Genomic DNA, 20,218 nt, shown 5'->3' with positions numbered 1-20,218 from the left:
GAGACCAGAGAAAGTCGAGGGAACTCGACAACTGAATATGTAAAATACCTCGTTTGGACTCATATTCTTTGTATTGATGAGAACTTCCCACTTGTATGGATAGTGACAACTATTCGTATCACTGAAAAGCTTTAAATAAAAAACTTTTTTACAAAAAAATTAAACCGACTTCCAAAAACACTAAAAAGCAAAAAAACACTAATTTTAGGTGCATCGGCCTAGAAGTCGGTGGCAAAATTAACTTAATAACATCCATTAGACACCGACTTCTAGGCTTTTCAATTTGCAAAATATGATTTTTGATAATTTATATAATTTTCATCTATAGTCGATAAGGTAAGAAAATTAATTAAAATTTTCTAGAATTTTTCTCTACAGTCAATGAGGAAGGACTCGATGTTAATTTTTATTTCCAATAATTATCTTTAGCCGTTTTCTCTAATATTGTCATTTTTTTGTATACTAGAGAGAATTTTAATTCTACAAAACAAATAATAGTTTTAAAACAAACTAAAAGGTAGAAAATAAATAATAGTTTAAAAAAAACTAAAAAACACGCTTTTTATAGAAAACCGAACTAAAAAATAGCAAAATAAATTTTAATGAATTTAAATTAAGAAAATAGTGTAAAAATTTTTAATGAATATAAATTAATAATAGTGTGAATACAAAAAAAAAATTAAAAAAAAGCGTGGGGTGCTTTTAAAGGTATTATCGAAATGAAAATCACTCTACTCATATTATCTGTCAATAAAATATTTATAACTATTGACACCATGCACTACGCTTTTTAAATATTTTTTTTTTGTATTCACACTTTTATTAATTTATATTCATTAAAAATTTTTACACTATTTTCTTAATTTAAATTCATTAAAATTTATTTTTGTTAAGTCTTAGATGATTATCAATTTATTTATTTCTGGTTTCTTTATGAAATATCAATGGCTTAATTTAAATGGCTAGTTCATAGAAGGCAGGGCACTTACGCAGGTATTTACGAGATTCACAAACCATAATATTTGATAACTAATGGTTAAACCTACTTATATATGCAGTATTATTAATTTAATAAGCCAGATCACAACTACATTAGCTCACTTCGAGCTAAAATGGAATTGCTATTTTGGAAATAAATGTATAATTCTAAAATTAATTAGTGTAAAAAAAAAACTTGAGTTTAAATTTCGCATGTTTTAAATCATACTAAAATATGCATAATTGCTTAAATAAATAAAAAAAACAATAGAAAATGAAGGGTTGGTATTTTTCATAAATGGAAAACTTGAAAAACGCTACCTCAAACGTTCCTCGGATTACGAGATAAAAGGGTACAGAAAAAATACCGTAACCTGAGGATTATTGCATAAAATTGTATAACACAAACAGAATTGAGACAATCGTTCCAGCCGGGGGACTTCGTCGGAGGAATAGTAATCCCCCTTACTTTAGAACATTCTCGGATAATAAAAACCGGGCAAGTGCGAGTCGGAACGCGCACGAAGGGTTCCATACCAGATTTAGAAAACGAGCAAAATTTGTTGTATGGGAGCCCCCGAAAATATTTATTTTATTCTAGTTTTCAGTATATGTTGTAATAGCGGCAACAGAAATACATCATCTGTGAAAATTTCAACTCTTTAAGTAACACGGTTCATGAGATACAGTCTGGTGAAAGACGGACGGAGGGACGGACGGACGGACGGATGGACAGCGGAGTGAAATAGGGTCCCGTTTTACCCTTTGGGGAACCCTAAAAACCGCAGCGATGCGACGTTCTGCGAAGGTTTTAAATAGCTTACTTACTTCTAGTTGAGATCCTGGCAATACTTTTGTTTGGCTTTCAACTAGGAAGCAGTTTTATTGGTGAACATTTTATGAGGTTGGTTAACAGTGGATTTTGTGATGACTAGAGTTGTAGTCTCGATTGGACTGAGATTGAATAATTTTATATTTGTGTGTCTTTCTGATGACTACGGTTGTGGTCCCGATTGAGTTGAGATTTACAATAATTTTATATTTTTGTTTATTTCTTTTACTATATTTCCGTACGACGTGTTTGTTGATTGGATGGGTTTCGGTATGTGTATTCTTTTTAATAAGTTAACCACCTATATTTTCCGTGTAACTTTTCAGAATTATAATTGCAAGATGACAAACAATGCACCTGTGATTTGTACTTGAAAAATAAAATAATCACGTTTGTCTATGCTGAATCGATTTTTCAATTCCTCCGTCTTTATGAGTTCAAATTGAATATTTTTGATACAGAGCATTTTGCGTCTGAAATGTAAGAAAGAAATTTTCTTGTCTTGGGGTAACGAGCGCATACAAAGTTTTCCAACGCTTTGTTTGAAACGAGTCAATGAATCAGATTATGTTTGTACCTATACATGTTATTTACTTCAAGTTCTTTCAAACGCTTAAGAATAAAGAAATTTTAAGTTCCGTCTAAACCTAACTTTGTAATTCTGAGTATGCTTCTTGTTAGTTTTCGCTCTTTATCTACTGTTGAGTACATTTTAAGGATCTTATATTTTGAAGAATATGAACCTACATAAGTTAAAGTTATAATGTTTCTTAGATAATAACACTTCCTGCTTTTTCCGAGAAAATTATCTAACGGAGTTTAGTTAATCAAAAAAATACAAGTCAATAGCGTTTTGTAAATTTGACCTGAAAAAGTGCAAAAAATTGGCCTAGTTTTAATAAACGTTTTTGACTTTGACTTTGTTTGAGATTCCTTTATGATACGCATCATCATCATCATTGGCCACAGAGTATCTTGGTCAAATGATTGTGGCAGTGCTTGTCTATGCGGTTATAAGTGCCGCAAGCACTTTCTTTTATAGCTATATAAGCCATACGCATATATTTTAAAAATATCACAAATGTCTAAACAGTATTTTATTATTGAAATTCATTATACCCATCCTTATTCAAGACATTCAACAGCCAACAAAGTAATTCCAAAAACTTTGTACAGAGCACTTAAACGTTATGACACTAAACACGCTTTCTTGCATTACTACTTACATTCACTTCACCTGTTTTAAAATAATCCAAGCCTTAGCTTTGCGGACCGTAAAACAACAAATGTAGCAAGGTAGCAACTAGGTAGCAACTAAGATTTTAGAGTAAAACCTTAGTAAAACCGACTAATGTGCCGCTTTCACGGGAACTGGGCTAAATACGGAACGTATCTTGGATAGACGACCCGTGCAGATGGTAGGTGGGTCGTTAAGCTACGAATTGCTTTGGAGGTTCTGTATATGTATAATTATTATTTTAGCCACATATTAGTACGTATGTTTTTGAATTTGTTTTTTGCGTTGTTATTTGCCGTACGTAGGTAGTGAAAAGATGGTTTTTCAAAACATTGGTACAACAAAGAAGATTAGTTATTATAGTAGTATGTATTATAGTCGCGAAAATAAGTCTTTCTATCTGTCTACTTTTTATCGGGTTACAAGAAGTGTTTCGGCCAAAACGTACGTGAGAAGAGAATAGAGTGTCATCAGAATGTATGATCATATTGTAATAATAAGTACTACGAATAGACGGGTAAATACAATGACGCATAGCGAATGTTTGCATTTGGAATACCCCGACGGATCGATCCATTTGGTATTTACGTCTTCCAGACTTACAACTGTACAAATTGACATGCGATTTGATGTATGTAAGGATTTACCCATTGTAGCGACTGCTGTCTGGACTTTGTAGACGAGATGTACAATATTTTTGGGGAAGAATTTTGGTTTTTTACAGTTTTACGTTGGTGCAAGGAGTGGAAACTTATGAATAGTATAAATGGGAATTCACAGTCAATTTGCATGCAATTCGGAAATATAGGTGGTCAATAGTCGTATTTGGTTAGCATATACGATAAAACTTTTCGATACTAAATACACAGCTTCAAAGAATATTTTCAAACCTACAACTTCAGGAACTTTGCATCTTTATAACTCCACTGCGGATTCAAAAGGAGGGTAATGTGTTTATAATATAAGTAAAAAATAAAACCATTTATGAGTATGAATGTTTTGCCTACACTCATCCATCTTTCTGTTGCAACTACATCAAAAGTTTCAATCCAAAATACACACACCCTCACACTTTACCCCATACATAAGCAGTCTCCATTCCCATCCCTCGTACATCATTGGTCCGTCTCAGTTCATTAACGGCGATTAATCACAGCGTCCTCGAGCGGCCTTGAGCCAGAGCTACTAATCTACTAAACGAGTGTTAACTTGGACTAATATTCCAACATACATCAAGATCTTGCCCATTTACAACATTGATGTATTGATCTTTGCTGGACTGTTTGAGACTACGTTGCAGTTTGGTTTGGTGGTTTCTAGAAGAGCTTGTGGCTAAGTAAAAGTACGAGTCTATCGAATTATAAGGTGAAAAACGCTTGGCGTGATCGCTCCGTGAATTGGTGATCATTGATGTCATAACGTGTTCTTTGTGTTGCGGAAGGCATATTTAACTTTTGAGTCCCGGCGGTCATTTGTACGTCTGTCACATTTTTCAAAAGTCAGGAAGTCTGATAACCAATTTTAGCTAGGGGTATCACGTTGTCCAGGTAACTGGCTCAAGAAGACTTTGTTTATGTCGGATATCTATTTGGTGTGCCTCAAGAGAAATACTGACTCATACATTATAATGTTGTGACTGCAAAAGATATAACGGATATTACTTAGAACAAAACTAAAACATCGCCATGCAACGTGACAATGCTATATGGTCTCACGGGTACACTTCTAGTCAGTGACGATAAGGGTTATATTTTATGGTGATTGTTCTATGGGTAGGAACTTACAATGTTTTCTCTATGTCCATATACTGCGTTCATAATATAAAGATACATGCATTTGAACATTGTTTTGTTCAAACAGTATAGTATATACACTACTACACAACGCAGCCCCAATCCAGCGATTGACTGGTTATTTGAATTTAGACCTTAAATCGTTTCTCATATGAAACATTTAATAAGGTCAATAAAAGCCAACTATTACACCATTTATTTATCTAGTCCTTTCAAAATTACTTTCAGGTTAGATTCTAGTATAACGGCTAAAAAAATATCAGTACCTACTTTAACTGTAGTAACTATTTACTAAACAACTCCATAGTAGGTAACTACCATTCCCTCTAATATTATCTACATCTATTCATGTATAAAACAGCGTCATATTGAGACTGTCTATTGTCTCGTTAATGTGGTAATTGTGACAATATTGCCTATTATGTTTGTGTCCAGGACAATTAGACTTTGTATTATCTACGTATATAATATGTTCGCGTTGATAATATGACGACTGAGAATATGTGAAAATGTTACATGACTTAGAATCTAGTAATTGGTTGTATAATTGGCATACTTTGTACATAGTAAACAACCTACTTATAAATATGTGTTCATCAAAATAAATTCTTAAAAATCCTGAAGAATTATTTTATTTAAATAGATATGTTGAATAAACTGTCATACTTATTACCTTCTATGCATCTTAAATACTAATACTTATCAGAGTGTAATTAATTGATGTTCAATGTGTTCTTAAATCAATGTACTACAATTCATTTTTCACTCAATATAGGCAATATTATTGCCACTTATCTTCTTCTCGTCATTACCTTTAATGCTAATTTTCAAGAACATTTTGAAGAGATAAAACTTTATCATGTTTTCAATGCACCAACAACACAAGGACACAGACGGCTCCCCTAGCCCATATCCATATTACGTTACAATTGAAACACAAACAAGGAAAACGAAATAAATGAAAATATATGATCGCACTAATCTTTTGAAGACACCGACCCTATCGTAAAAACTCAATGTTATAGCTTAGCCTTATCGTCTAGATGAAAATTAAATTGTGTCTAGCTGTTCGGTCTAAGTGAATTATGTTTAGACTTGGAATATAATTGCTGTTGTTGTTATAGAATTAGGATCAATTCCACCATACCTATGTTGGTGATAGATCAATTGAAAAGCATATAGATTTGACATAAAACGTGTTTTGATATTTTGTCACCGACTTCTAAAGTATCATAATATTTCGCTGTTTTATCTGTAGACTCCTAGCATAGTAGGTATATATATCTTTTTAATTTACGATTGCATGCACACGACGATAGTCTATTAGCATTCCGAATGTGTTTGCTATTCGTTTCAAGAAAAACCTATATTTATTTTCATTTGAGCTTTGAAATGTTATTGCCACCGAAATGTAAGAGTACAAACATTGCGCGTGCATTTTATAGCCTTACTAACACTATACCATGTGAAAGTGAGTTGGCTTGTTTTACAGTAAAGCATGCCAACCGTGAGTATGGGTAAATCTCCCCAGTTTGAGGGAGGCCTTTATCCAGCAGTGGACGTTTTAGGCTGTGATAACGAATTGAGATAAAATCTGACGTGGAAATAAGAAGAATCATCCTAGGCTACTTTTTATTCTAGGTATGAAGATAAAATTTCGTCTGGATGTAGGTAAAGCCGCGGCAGAAAGCTAGTTTTCCATAAATTTGGTAAAAAGCCGGCGGGAGAAACACGTCATACAGCACTCTCTTGAGTACTTTTAGTGTTTTTATTTCGTTACGTAGAGATACGTGGTACGTTTGAGCTCTAAAGGAAAAGGGCTTTTGCTACTAAAATGGATTTAAATATGGAACTATGCTAGTTTTTTCTTAAAAATGAGAATGTTTCTCACATAAATGTTATGATACTAAATAATTAATAGCAAATAAATAATGAATTTAAAGGTGCTCTTGTGAACGTGAGAAAAAATCTAACTTATGTTTATCGTCCATATTAACATTTGATTTGATATTTATAACTACATAGCCATTGTCTTCAGGATTTACAGAAATAACTTATCAGTTAAACAAAACATAACATAGGAGTCATTTTAAATTAAGGAACTCAGAAACCAGAAACACGACGGATTTTCATCTCATCATAATGCCATTACTGAAAATGGACATCATATTCTTAAAGTGTAAGAAACAGCAGTCCCATTTGTTTACGACTTTGATTTTTTTTAAACAATATTTCTTAAGCTGTAGTAGATATTTACATCATATATTATTTAGAACTAATTTTGTAAATTGTATTAGCATAAAATTTGAATACAAGCATCCGAATGTTTCTTACAACAAAATTACATCTCAATCGGTCCAATTGTCTCACTACTAAAATTATTTAATCAAAGTAGGCTGAAAATCAACACTTTTAAACATCACAAAAATATGCAAATATTGCTCCCAAAACGCTTTCCTTTCACCACTTCATATGAGTTTTTCTGGGAAGAAAACTGGCATAACGAACTACCATGAAATACCATGTCTGTCTGTTTTTGTAGAACCGTTGGTCATTATATTTTACAGAAAATAAAGGCATACACAGCAATACGTGAATGAAGAAACAACGTGCTTATTATCAAGAGTCTAAAATCATGCTACGTGTTCGCTTTCTCAAGTTAAACCATTAAGTTTCAGTGAGTTGCTTTGTACTAGAAACTTGTGTATGAGTTTGTAATAACGTACTTACTTAGTGCCGTCAAATTATTGAAATAATTACTTTAGAATTAATTATGATGTGCAGTAACTTGAATGCAGATGAAATAACGTGTAATTTTGCAGTATTTGATGGCAAATATTATTAACACTATAGAGGTAGGTACCTTATAAAACAAAATCCCTGCCATGTCAGTCTTTTTGAAATGTTATCGAAAACTATTAAGCTAATTTTTGAGCGGTTTTGCTTCAACAAATAGAGTGATTTATTTGCAGCTTGGGCAGGCCCCAACTAGATGGACGGACGATCTGGCTAAGGTCGCTGGGAAGCAGTGGATGCGGGTTGCTGAAGATCGAGCATAGTGGCGAACCTTAGGGGAGGCAGCAGTCCAGCTATGGACGTTTTTCGGCTGACACGACGACGACTATTATCCATTTATTTTAGGTTTAGCTACATAGTTTGTCTCTTGAAAACACGAGGCAAGTAATAGTGAATGATAACTATTTTTTTTTCTTGGAAATATATAAATACTGATAACCTACTTGTACCACTGATTTACTAGCACAATGGCCTAGGGCTGTCACATCTGTTTTGCAGTCCCTCAGCACTTACTATTTATGTTAAACGTAAACGTTCCTTACATTAAGGGACCAGGGAACACCGATAAGGAAAAAGGTTCCTTAAAAGATACTTTTATTGTACCCTATACTTGTTGGTACTCCCACCAAAAGATCGAACTCTTCAAGTAATGAAATGGAATGTATTTAAACTGATGTACTGATGAACAAAACACCGTTCTGTGAGTTTTACAAAGAATTCAAATAACAAACCTGAAACTTTTTGTCGGTTGAAAAAATAATGGAAAAATTGTTAAATCCTTTGATGGAAATTACTTTGAAGAATTATGTTTTGGAAACTGGGTCATGCATTTGGTAATCGTACTTTTTACTTTCCAGTTTTGTATTCAAATAATATGTTAACTTTCTGCCTATTGTTCTAAGCAAGCAATATGTAGCGGAATGCTATACTTTGCAATGCTATGTGATACATGCCTCAATGTAGTTCAATTACACGTATCGGATATTTTCACGCTGTATAGCTTTTCCGTGTTTATCGTTCACTCAGGACAACGCCTGACAATAACAAAAGCATTCTATTCCACGAACTCATCGCGTGACCTACCCCAACAGGTCTATCAATGAGAACCCTATGACAATACGTGTGTTCCAAATTCAAATCGTGTGACACAGCGATGGGGCCTTTATTAATTCGTCACCTATTCTGAACGTGGCTTTGTCTATAAAATCTTCTAGCGCCATTGATGTTATAAATCAAAAAGATCCCGACGAATTGAGAACTTCCTCCTTTTTGGGAAGTCGGTTAAAAAGTAAGTTCAGTTGTCACACTTTCACGGCGAAACTGATTAAATATGGAATTAGTTGTAATACACATGCAGAAAATACTCTGAAAGACTATGAAACTATTTTTAATCTGAGTGAGCGTAGATTAAGTAGTTATCTTAAAAGGCTGGTAAAATTGTGAAAAACAGCTATTAAATAATCAAACTAATAATTAAGCAATTAAACAAAATTCACAGTCTTACCTTGCCACTAAAATGTCTATTAAGTATCAAAAACTGTAAATAATAATAAGTTTACAATTACTGTCATTTCTATAAGAAATTCACCCTTTCGGTAACATCCGAGCCATGGTACCATCAAACCTTTAAACCAACTCTATCATTATAATACCTTCGTTGTTTCTTTTGTAAGTTCGCGGTGTACGATCAAATTGTATTGAAGCACGTCTTGCATCGATTCGTGCTTTCTACGGAATTAGGGGTCTGTGGGTTTAAGACTCGTTCACATAGCGAGGTGTGGCCAGCTTGTAATGTGGCAGACACTGTTGGACAACAGTCTTCACAAATACAGTCTGACTGATTTTTGGTGTAGTTGACAGTTATTCTGTCAGTCAGTACCAACAATTGCATTTTTCCTTGAAAACTGACAGCTGTCAACTGCACAATACATTTGGTACCCCTACACCTAACCTACATCATCACCAGCCTTTAATTTACCCTAATGCAATACACAGACATCTTCTCATAAAGAGAAGGGACGATTTGTTAATCACCAAGCTTATTGGCAATTTTGCAGCCGAAATCGATCTCAGTGGCGTGCACTTGGAGGCCTATGTCCAGCAGTGGACTGCGATAGGCTGATGATGATGATGATGATGATGATGATTGGCATTTTTTTACTTTAAACTTTAGGTTTCCTCAAGGTGTTTTTCTTCAGCTTTGGTAAAAAATTATACTTAGAAAGAAAAGTTGCCTGACCTGGAATCAAACCTGCACACTCGTTCTGAAGGGGCTCCTGGCTTAACCACAACTTCCATGTATATGGACGGACCTTAACACGTTGAAATATTTAGCGTGGTTCAGATAATGTAATCATGAGAGTGCCTCGTGGCGATTGATCGCTGGCTGCCTTCTGTTGATCACTTGATGAATGAGTGATAGCAAAGATAGGTTGGTTCTTGGAGATTAATTATACTATTACCTGTGGGTTTGTAATTCGTTGTTTGAGTGTTTGTTATTGGTGGCTGTAGTCATTTTAATAAATTACCGTATCTCCTGTAAAAAAGTACGATGGCAAACCGTGATAGCAGGTAGACTTTTTAAGTTAACGCCGTGGGTTTTATTAAGTGAAACAAGAAGCTTTACATATGAGATTCAAAGAGAAAACTTTAGCAAAATTCACCATATTATCTAGATTAAGATGCACTTTAAAGCACATTAAAATAACGTAGTCTATCCGATAATCTCAGCTTCACCTAAAACATGATCATCAATTATTACGTAATCTTAATGGCGCTTTCTTCGAACTTGCCTCGATGCAAGCCTAAATAATGAACCAAAAAATATATTTAGCGGTGCTCCTAAATCTTGGCTACTGAATATGATATCACATAGACAGTTAAACGAATGACTATCTGCAGATAACTTGACTGGCCTGGACGTAAATCAGGCTTACGGTGTCGACTAGATAGCGGGCTAAGGGAATTATTGTAGGAATATCTTTTATATTAGCCGAGCTAAGTGATTTTTGGGGCTTCGTTTCATAGGTTTATTATGATTATGTGGATTTTTATTATGTGTGCTCAAATATGTCTTCACATACATAGGGTAGAGAGTATTAATCGGCGGTGTTTATGTGACAGGTATCAGGTATACAGGTATACAGGTATCGGCGGTTTTCACAGAGGCCAATGCGATATGACACTTACTTTACCATCACCTACCAGAGGTGTATTAAGTATGGACCAAAATAAGCCTGCACTCTGACAATAAAAAATGTAGATCCCGACCACCATTGTTTTAAATTGTGATAACTCCTGACCTCAGTCAAATGCTTCACTTACAATAAATTATCAAAAATCTACATAAAATTCCGTAGTCGCTTTTCCATACAAAAAAAAACTTACGGAACCCCTCGAACCGAAGACATAAAAACTATTCTTCGTTCCAAGTCATTTTACTTGATGCCGTGCAAACTTTTATGAATGCCTTGGCTTGGTATTGATTTATTTTCGTTTTTTTCACTTCCCCTATTGAACCAAGTTCGGCAAGACAGTGTGGCGTGCTTTGCTCCGTATGGCGGATCGGCCGCCATTTTATTTTGTTGCTAAAGACTGTTTTATAAGTAGGTTAGCTGTGTTTTTCTGTGGAGAGAAGATTGTTGGGCGAGGTAAGGTCAGCTTTTTTTGTTTCGATTTTAATATATGTAGATCACTTCATGTATTTTAATGTTTTCAGGTCTATAATCACTGTGTTATTTTAATAATTGTTTTTATTTTTGTGTATTGTCATAATTTAGAGTTATTAGATCTCTTACTGCATTCATACTTCTTTTTAACGACGATAATCAAGGCGGAATCACACGTTTTTGTTGGTTGGTAGAAAAACTTACTTTGATGCCTTAACCTTGGAAAAAGCAATCATCATTATCACAATAACGTGTCAATCAGTACTCAATCAAAAGCCTGTTTCTTTAATAATTTCCCATCAATCACGTTTGATTCTCGGGGTAAATCAGTTTGCGTTTAATTATCCCTGAGACTGATATGCACATTGTGATCATGCCAAAGTATGTATATCTGTCTATCTGTTCACGCAAAAAGAAACGAACTGATTTAAATCTTTGCTTCAACTGACAAGGACATAAGCTACTTTTTACTAGCGAAAAGAACATATTTTTCAATTTCTTAGCACTAATATAATTTGAATGTACAATAATACATGCAAAATAATATAGTTGTTTCTTAAGTAAACACAGATAAGAGCATTGCCTATGACAACTAAGTTGTTATACTTAGTGATGTGCCTCTAGTTTATCGATAAATTCGTATAAAGTAAATGTTTAGAATGAGCTTGTATGTAAAATGTAAGTAGATATAGACCAAAGTGGTGTAGAAACTGAACAACGCCCAGACAATTCTAGTTAAGTACTTAATGTGATCATTAATAGCTAAAGTTTGGTACTAGTATTTAATTGTCACGATCTGTTAAGGAGTCTAATTGCAGACCTAGATTAAGCATCTGTTCCAAGTAACAATACTTTTGAAATAAAAAATATGAGAAGAGGCCTGTGGCCGATCTGCTGAATTACTTAAGAACGTCTATAAAAAGAGAGAAGTTTTGTGCCCTTCAGTGGGACGACAGTACAAAAGCTGATGATATCTAAAGAGTTTCATACTTTTAAATAAATTATTTTTACTCATTTAATCTACTTAAACAATGTGAATGGCATACATTTGTATATCCAATAATTCCTTCTTCTACATAAAATTCTACTTCCCAAATAAATAATTTCTAAAAAGTCGATATATCGATATTCATCGCAGTCACATCACTATATTAGCAGAGAAACTTGCCATAGCGTAAGCAAACATCTTGTTTGGAGTGGCCCAAACAATGATACCCTTATTTAATCAGACACACCTGCTAGCTGAGATTTCTATCTAGGCTTAATTGAATAAATGAAACCTAATGTTGGCTTATATTGAATTACGTCAAATTGGACTTCTAAATGAGTGCATAATTTGTATTATTGATCAATTTTGGTACCTTTTTTTACTCTATTTATTAATACTAAGTTCGTTGTAAGTTGTAATCGAAAGAGATTGCATCATTTATGTAAAGACTATTTCAATGAAAACTTTTTAATCGTCGATCTAAATGACTTATAAAAAATAAACTGTCAATGCGACCTGTTTTCAGGTCGTTGTAAACAAAAATAGATTATGTATTAAAATTGTTTATATTTAGTTTACAGCTTTTCTTTGTGTTAAGTTTGTTTTACTTGAACAGATGATCTTTTTCTGTATACACTGAAGGAGTTTTTAATTTAAATAGCGGTAAGAATTTGAAACTTTGTCAATAAAAGTACTATTTGGTATTTAACCAATGTATTTCCATAGTTCTGTGGACTTTTAGAACTTTAATAGCACTGTTTCACTGGTAGTTCGAGCTCGCATTCGGAGTACGGCAGGTTTCTGTTCACGAAAATCAGTAGTCGATATTAAAACGTTTTTATGTGAAAGAGTGACAAACATCAATCCTCTTATCACCTTTCAAGGCGTTTTTATTATTTACTAGCTTTTGCCCGCGGCTTCGCTCCCGTCAACTGACTTCTCTACTTTACCCTATTTTTTTTTCATAAGAACCTTCTCCTGACAATAACAAACACAACACAAAAAAAGAATTAGCCAAATTGGTCCAGGCGTTGTTGAGTTATGCGCTTACCAACACATTTTGCGATTCATTTTTATATTATAGATGTTATAATTCACCCCAATTAAGCCTATTTTTTATTTATTTATCTTATTTCACAGAGGTAAGCATCTTATTTGCTAAGCCCCACAAAACCGTTGTAACAATTGGCCAGTATACTTATAAAGTACTATTTCCAGCTACCCGCTAGCTGATCATGGCAAAAAACGATGCAGCGACCCTAGAACGGATGAAACAACTAGAAGAGAGGATAAAAGCTCCTTCAATATGGGGGAGAGTGGCTTGCGGAGTCAGGTTTGAGGACCTACAGGATCGAAGGTACGATGAGGCGATTCGGTTGCTGAAGAAACATTATTTGCCTGAAGAGGTGAGATCACTTTTGTATTTTTTATCACTTTTATGTGACCTGTATGTAACTATGTAATGGAATCTAAGGTAACTATTTTTTTTAACTATCTTCCAAGGATCGTAGCGTTATGAAAATACCTAATAATTTCCAGCCGAAAGATTTGAACTATGTATATTAACTATTTTGGTTAGTTAGAAGTTGAAGGTTTTTTTCATGTTTTTTTCTCCGAAACATAATTATTTAGTCTAGTTTATAGTTTAGATCAGAACTGACATGTTTCAAGTCGTTAGATGGTTTAGACTGAAATGATTTTTTCCAAATTTCCTAGAATAATCAAGCTCTAATTTAAAGCATTGGATCTAATTCTTAGTATTTTGAAAAAAAAAGGTTTATGAACATTCTGGTTGGTATTTTGATTTCAAAAACATAATAGTCTTAACTTCAAAAGTATTTTAATCAAGTCAAAATTGAAGAAAATACTTTATTTTTTTAAAATAAATTGTTGAAATTGGACGTAAATTGAATAAGGAGTTGGTAAGTTGAAAAAAGGTTTATTAAAAAGTATATCTCTTAAAAGTATTTTTCAATTATCTGTGGAAGCTGTGAATACTTAGGGTTTTAGTTTCAGCGATAAAAGTAACAAAAAAAGTTATCAAATATTAAGCTTTTATCAGCATATTTATCACATCCTGAGACAACTAAGAGCCTTTGGCTAAGTACCAGCGTCACGAGTCGATCAATCGTTAGGTTAAGCAACGCTTGGCGCGGTCAATCCGTGGATGGATACCCATCTTGACATGGTGATTTTCTCCATGTTTCGGAAGGCACGTTCCATTGGTGGGTTTCTGGCTGTCATTTGAACATCTTTTACAGTCGTTACGGGTAGTCAGAAGCCAGAAAGTCTGACAACCATTCTCTTCGAGCTCATGGACGAGCTAAATTTTTTAAAAAATTATTAACGAGTTTCCTTTCCACGCTCTCACTGAAGCCTTCATTCAAATATAGGCAATTTGTTTTTCACCCACTTTTTCTCGGCACAAAACATCTTAATTAAGTAAATTAAGATTTCCGAACGGGGCAATTCATCTTTTTTGTTTTTGGACCCTTTAATTAAATAGTCTAACCGATCGCCGCATTGTTGGCGGAAATTATTTTTTCTCAAGAGTACTAAATTATTGAATGGAAACTGCTGTTTTAATTACACTTGTTTATTTTATTGTTTTGTAATTAATTTCTCTCTGTTTGGGGAAACAACGCTTTCCACAAAGAATTTCGGAATCAGATTACTGTTTAAATACCGTAGTCAAATAATGCTAAACGCGTAGCAACTACGTCATCGTAGCATGGAGTTTGCTACGCCGTAGCAGAATTCGTAGCGTAACAAGCCATACATACATACATACACAACCAACTTCTGTAACTACGTGACGTAGAATAACTACTTGACTACTCACTAAACATGTTCAACTCACAACATGATTTAACCGTAGCTCTGTCTCCGTTAATTTTGAGCAATCTACAGTTAGCTGCATCATTTAACTATAACGATAACTGAACCATTTTGAGTTGTCTAAACTACGTCGATCTATTTAGCCTTTACCCAACTAAGTTGTGGTCGGCTTCCAGTCTAATCTAACTCAATCATCAGTGTTTTACAAGGTGCGACTGCCTATCTGACCTCTTCAATACAGTTATCTGGGCAACCCAATACCCCAGGTAAGACTGGTTCTCAGACTTACTTGCCTCTGACTGCCTGTAACGCCTGCCAAAGATGTTCAAATGACAGCCGGGACCTACAGTTCAACGTGCCCTCTGAAATATGGTACAGTTGTCAACTCGCCAATTTGATCAATGGTGGCTGGTTATGGTTTGGTTATTTTATAGTTAAATGGTGCATCTAGTTCTTGAGACAGCATGATGAACACATTTTTTCAAATTTTTCAGATAACTTATAGATCAGTGAAAATAGCAGATGATAAGGAAGGTACAGATGAATTCGTCCACAATGTTCGGATATGGATGAAAGACAAGATGTCTATAGCGGCGGTTAAAGAAGGCACGGACCAGCTCGTTGGAGTTCTTATTATGAGGATACAGGAGAAAAGTGAGTAAAAGATTTTATACCAAACAGAAAATCTGAACGTAATAATGGTATATCAAAACTTCTTTTCATCTTATCGTTATCCTAGTTTGTTGGGGTAATTTCTGTCAAAAGCAAATTATTTTCTAATTGGACTGTTTTTCTGACTTCCTATATGAAAAACTTTCACAAAATTATTAGTACTGGTGCTGTTTACAAAATGATAGTATGAGACCCTTCTGGCACTGAACCTGTTGATATTAATTTCGCTGAAAAACTAAAAAAAGTCCTCGTTATATTCCAAAAAATTCTTGCCTAATGTATTAACAATATAGTCCCACTGGAAAAAAATAAAAAAATCCACATGCAAATCATTAAAAACTATCACCTCAACATTTTTGTATCTCATAAAAATGTAACGTTCACAAAGCTAGTCACTATTCGATTCTATTTGCGTATCAATCGAAAGGAATGGAACTCGATTCGTTCTGTGCCGATAGCAGTAACATTAGGGGGCAGATTCCTTCAATGCTTCGAGCCTAAATTTTTACTGCATCCGTAAAAAGAATTCCGATTCAGCTATAGGGTTTTGTGTTTGGTACAAGTTTTGAGCTTGAGCGTTTTCATTAACTTTTTATTTTAGCAGAGAAGCAAAAGTTTGTGTATGTGTGTACAAAAATTCAGAAATAAAATTATTTATTGAGAGAATAATCAAAGAATTAAGATTGAACAAATACATACTACCTAAACCTACTTAATTTGTGTAAACGCTAGCATTATTACAATGTAAGAGGTATGTTTATGTTTCTTAAAGTGAATGTTAATGATGTGATGACTTTCAGAGAAGAATGCATTGTTCTTTAAAAAAAAAATGGAAATGGAAATGGAACAGGAATTGGAATATTTATTGCAAATTTTTGTAGAAAGGGCTTGAAAATAGTTAACTGCTACTACGTTACAGTCATAACGGACAGTTAATTTAACAAAATTAGTTACAAAACGCTACCGCTTATCACGAACACCTCATTTCTTGTACGTAAATTGGATTCCAAGTAGTAGATACGGGTAGGTCTATATTAGGGGCGGTGATGCTATCGAAGCGTATACAGAACACACTACTGACTCAACGTGAGGTGAGCTTATTTTCTGATTTTCTATTGATAACGCTAAATAAATAGAACGAGACAATTTCGACTTGAACGGGATTAAAGTCGATACGATGCGATTTTTAGTGGGGTTTAAAGACGTGCTTAATCTATAAGGGGTTTGCTTTTTGTATTTGGTTTTTGTAATGTTATTTTTTAGGTTAGGTAGACTTCAAATGTTGAATACTTACTGATATTATAAGTGCCAAAGTTATTTTCCCCCTTTGTGTGTGTCTGAGTGGCTTTCACACCAAAACAAATGAACCGATTTGCCTGAGAAGGGACATAAGCTACTTTTAACCGATCGAATGAAGTGGTTTCCTCGATGTATGTGAAACCACTGGAAACGCTAGTATAGAATAAAAACACCATTTTGTTTCTTTCTACCATTTGTATTTGACAGTGATAATATTATAATGAATTCTGTAGTATATTTAGGTAAATGTAATTTATTATAGTGACGAATAGTGCCACTGGAACTCAATATTTACTTAGAATTAACTAACTAGTCCGATAATTGTTTGTCGTTCATTAGGCTTCATAAGATTAGTTTAGTAAACTTAGTTTATTGACTAGCACGAGTTACTTTATCAATGTCATTGAACTTAACATCCATAAATGTCTTGGCGATTGATTCATTAGTACTTCTGAGATTGATTGCGTGTTCAAATCAATTTGGATAGAGTCCTTCGCTTGGTATTTGACAAGTCAATGTCAAACGGAGTTAATTTATTATTCTGTGATGTTTATGGTGATTTGTGATGGTGTTAGAAACAGTCGTTTTAGAAAGTTGATTGACAAAGAATGTTAAGGAGGAGTTTTAGATGTCAATTGTTTCTTATTTATGACAAGTGAAAAAGACGTCACGGTTTGTTAGGGTTGACGTTTTTTTAAAATTACACTTTTGTCTTTTACCTCAAGACTGAGGGAGACCAATGAGTCTTGAAAACCCTCACTGTTACTTTATAGAAACAGTGGAAGAACAGTCGTTACATAGTCGTCAAAAGCCACATGATAAATAAAGATGTTCTAATCGTCTATTTCCAGGTGCATTTTCAAGAACATTCAGCCGCGTGAAAATAACCCACAATCCGCTGTACACCACTGTGATGGGGTTCTACAACGAGATCGAGAGACCTGTGAATATATACGATGCACTGAACATCAAGCGATATTTCAAGATATATGTCATTGCTCTCAAGAACAGGTATAGGCATCGAGGTTTGTTGTGTTCAGTTAAATGTAGTAGCTAATTAGCAAAATCATGCGTCAGAATTCAAAAGGCGAAAGGTTTGGTTGCTATCCAGTGACTGTTGGCCAATAGTTGCTGTCAATTAACAGACGTATCTGAACGCGGTCTTTATTTCCTTTGTAGAATTTGGTAAAGGTTTATCAAAATTACATTGTTTTTTTTTTACAATATAAGCTGAAAGACAGCAGCTTTTCGAATGTCAAATATTTTATGAGATAGCCCCCAAATACGCTCAACCTTCACCGATTCACTTATCATACTAGAAATGGCATGCATATTTATCAATCATGAAGATCCATACTTATATCAAACCCAAAAACCTCACTAATTATGTTATCAGTATATTGGAATATACAGATAATTGCCGTCTGTTTAATAAAATAAGCTTTTAATCCTTGTTTAACTACTCCAAATATTTCAGGCATAGCAAAAGAGATGTTGAAAGCGGCGATGTCACTTAGTTCGAGCGCCAGTGTGGCAGCTATAGCTGGCATCTTCACTACCGCGAGATCGCAGACGATAGCGCAAGAGTTGGGCTTCACCAAGCTCAACGAAATTTACTATGTGAGGTACCTGCTTGATGGAGAGGTGAGTTTTGGCACACAAAACCTCCAGATTTATAGAGTGATCCTGGACACCCTTTTGCGTTCTAAAGTTATTGTTACCAGACTTGCTATGATATATGCATGGAAATAGTAAGTCTTGAAGCCAAGCCTAGGGTACAAAGCTAGGCAGTAGGGTTAAAAGTTGGGACATTAAAAAAAATATATATTTCTTGACATGAAATCCTTGGTTGCGGAAATATCTTATAGCAGGTTGAAATTATCCAGCCTGTATTGGCTACCGAGAGTTGAAAAACTAAGTCTACTAAACTACATCTTTCCGTCACAATAGGATCGTCACTATTTTTAATTTTCACCTCAAACTTCACTAGCACCATGACATACAGCCAATTCATTCACAATTTTTATACCAACCCCCAATCCCAATCTTTACCGCTCAATTTCTGGGTTCCCTTCCAACATGATTGGTTGGTTGGCGTGACGTCACGATGGGAAGCAATTCTTTTGCTCAAGGGATGCATCGCGGGTACTGATTGATGCTAACAGGTGGTAGACATATTAGGGGGATATCAGTTTTACTGACGATGCCAAAAAGAAAAGAGTAATTTGTCTAGAGTGATTTTTTTCTGGTTTAAAAAGAGGATGTTTAAGGTTGTTGTGAATTTCTAGAGGTTTCTTAAGAAGAGGAAACTTAAAAGAAAATATAATTGCTTGTGATTGGAATTGTTATGATTGGCCTTCGTGTATACAATTTGGGAATAATGTACCTAATTTTCTGTTTAACACTGTCCTATTTTATTGACCAGGTCTTGTTTCTTAAGTCAACACAAAAAATTCTAATTACAGCTAAACTTTTATCAACTTCGCTACCTAGCTTAAATATGATCTGGATTCCAATTTAGAACTCATACCTCTCCTCACATTACTAACATCCTCTTACAGATAGTATTCTACGACACTGGTCTGGGCAACTACGGGGCAGCCATCATGGCGTACCGCATACCCAACGTGGACGAGCCGAATGACCTCACCACACAACAGTCATCCAGGTTCAACCTGCAAGTTCAACTGGATGACGAGACAGACGCGACGGAAGACGGTGGCCAGACAGTTATGTCACCCGAAAGTTCTAAATCTGAACCCAATAAGGATTAAAAGATTTTATGGAGCATTTTGTTTTATTTGTTAAGGTTTTTGAGTTGAGTAAAATAATATTGTGGTGATTGATTCGGCTGCCGAAGACAAGGATGGTTGACGTTCGTAGGCCAACGTTGGTAGTGGACGCCAATATTGGCTTATGTATGTAAGGAAGATGATGTTGATTAATATGTAATAGCTGCTAATAAGAAGAACTGAATAAATAGTAGCTGACTAATTATTTAGAACATAACGTATGTATCCAGTTAGCTGGCCTGCAGCAGAACACAGGTAGATAATAATTATACCGTAGGCCTTAATTATCTTCAACGATATAGGCCACTTTATCACCCTGTCAACA

General features: G+C 34.5%; 1 protein-coding gene across 1 annotated transcript; it reads left to right on the top strand.

Annotated features, from left to right (window-relative positions):
• The first annotated feature begins 12,808 nt into the window (after positions 1-12,808).
• On the top strand, positions 12,809-19,888 carry LOC126056625 (uncharacterized). Its single transcript, XM_049850361.2, has 6 exons — positions 12,809-12,955; positions 13,511-13,698; positions 15,625-15,784; positions 17,953-18,126; positions 18,579-18,745; positions 19,663-19,888. Exons 2-6 carry the CDS (start codon positions 13,528-13,530, stop codon positions 19,873-19,875), a joined length of 885 nt encoding a protein of 294 aa, XP_049706318.1. The 5' UTR covers positions 12,809-12,955; positions 13,511-13,527; the 3' UTR covers positions 19,876-19,888.
• Positions 19,889-20,218: the final 330 nt, after the last annotated feature.

Source organism: Helicoverpa armigera, chromosome 24 (genome assembly GCF_030705265.1).
Source record: "Helicoverpa armigera isolate CAAS_96S chromosome 24, ASM3070526v1, whole genome shotgun sequence".
In the NCBI taxonomy this organism is placed as follows: domain Eukaryota; kingdom Metazoa; phylum Arthropoda; class Insecta; order Lepidoptera; family Noctuidae; genus Helicoverpa; species Helicoverpa armigera.
This window is presented reverse-complemented; position numbering and strand designations above follow the sequence as displayed.

What these genes read in the sequence shown, in the direction of transcription:
- LOC126056625 (XM_049850361.2), top strand. Translation starts at nt 13,528, where the DNA reads ATGGCAAAAAACGATGCAGCGACCCTAGAACGGATGAAACAACTAGAA. An exon ending in TATGAGGATACAGGAGAAAA is followed by an intron (nt 15,785 to 17,952) that starts GTGAGTAAAAGA and finishes GTCTATTTCCAG; the next exon opens with GTGCATTTTCAAGAACATTC. An exon ending in GAACAGGTATAGGCATCGAG is followed by an intron (nt 18,127 to 18,578) that starts GTTTGTTGTGTT and finishes CAAATATTTCAG; the next exon opens with GCATAGCAAAAGAGATGTTG.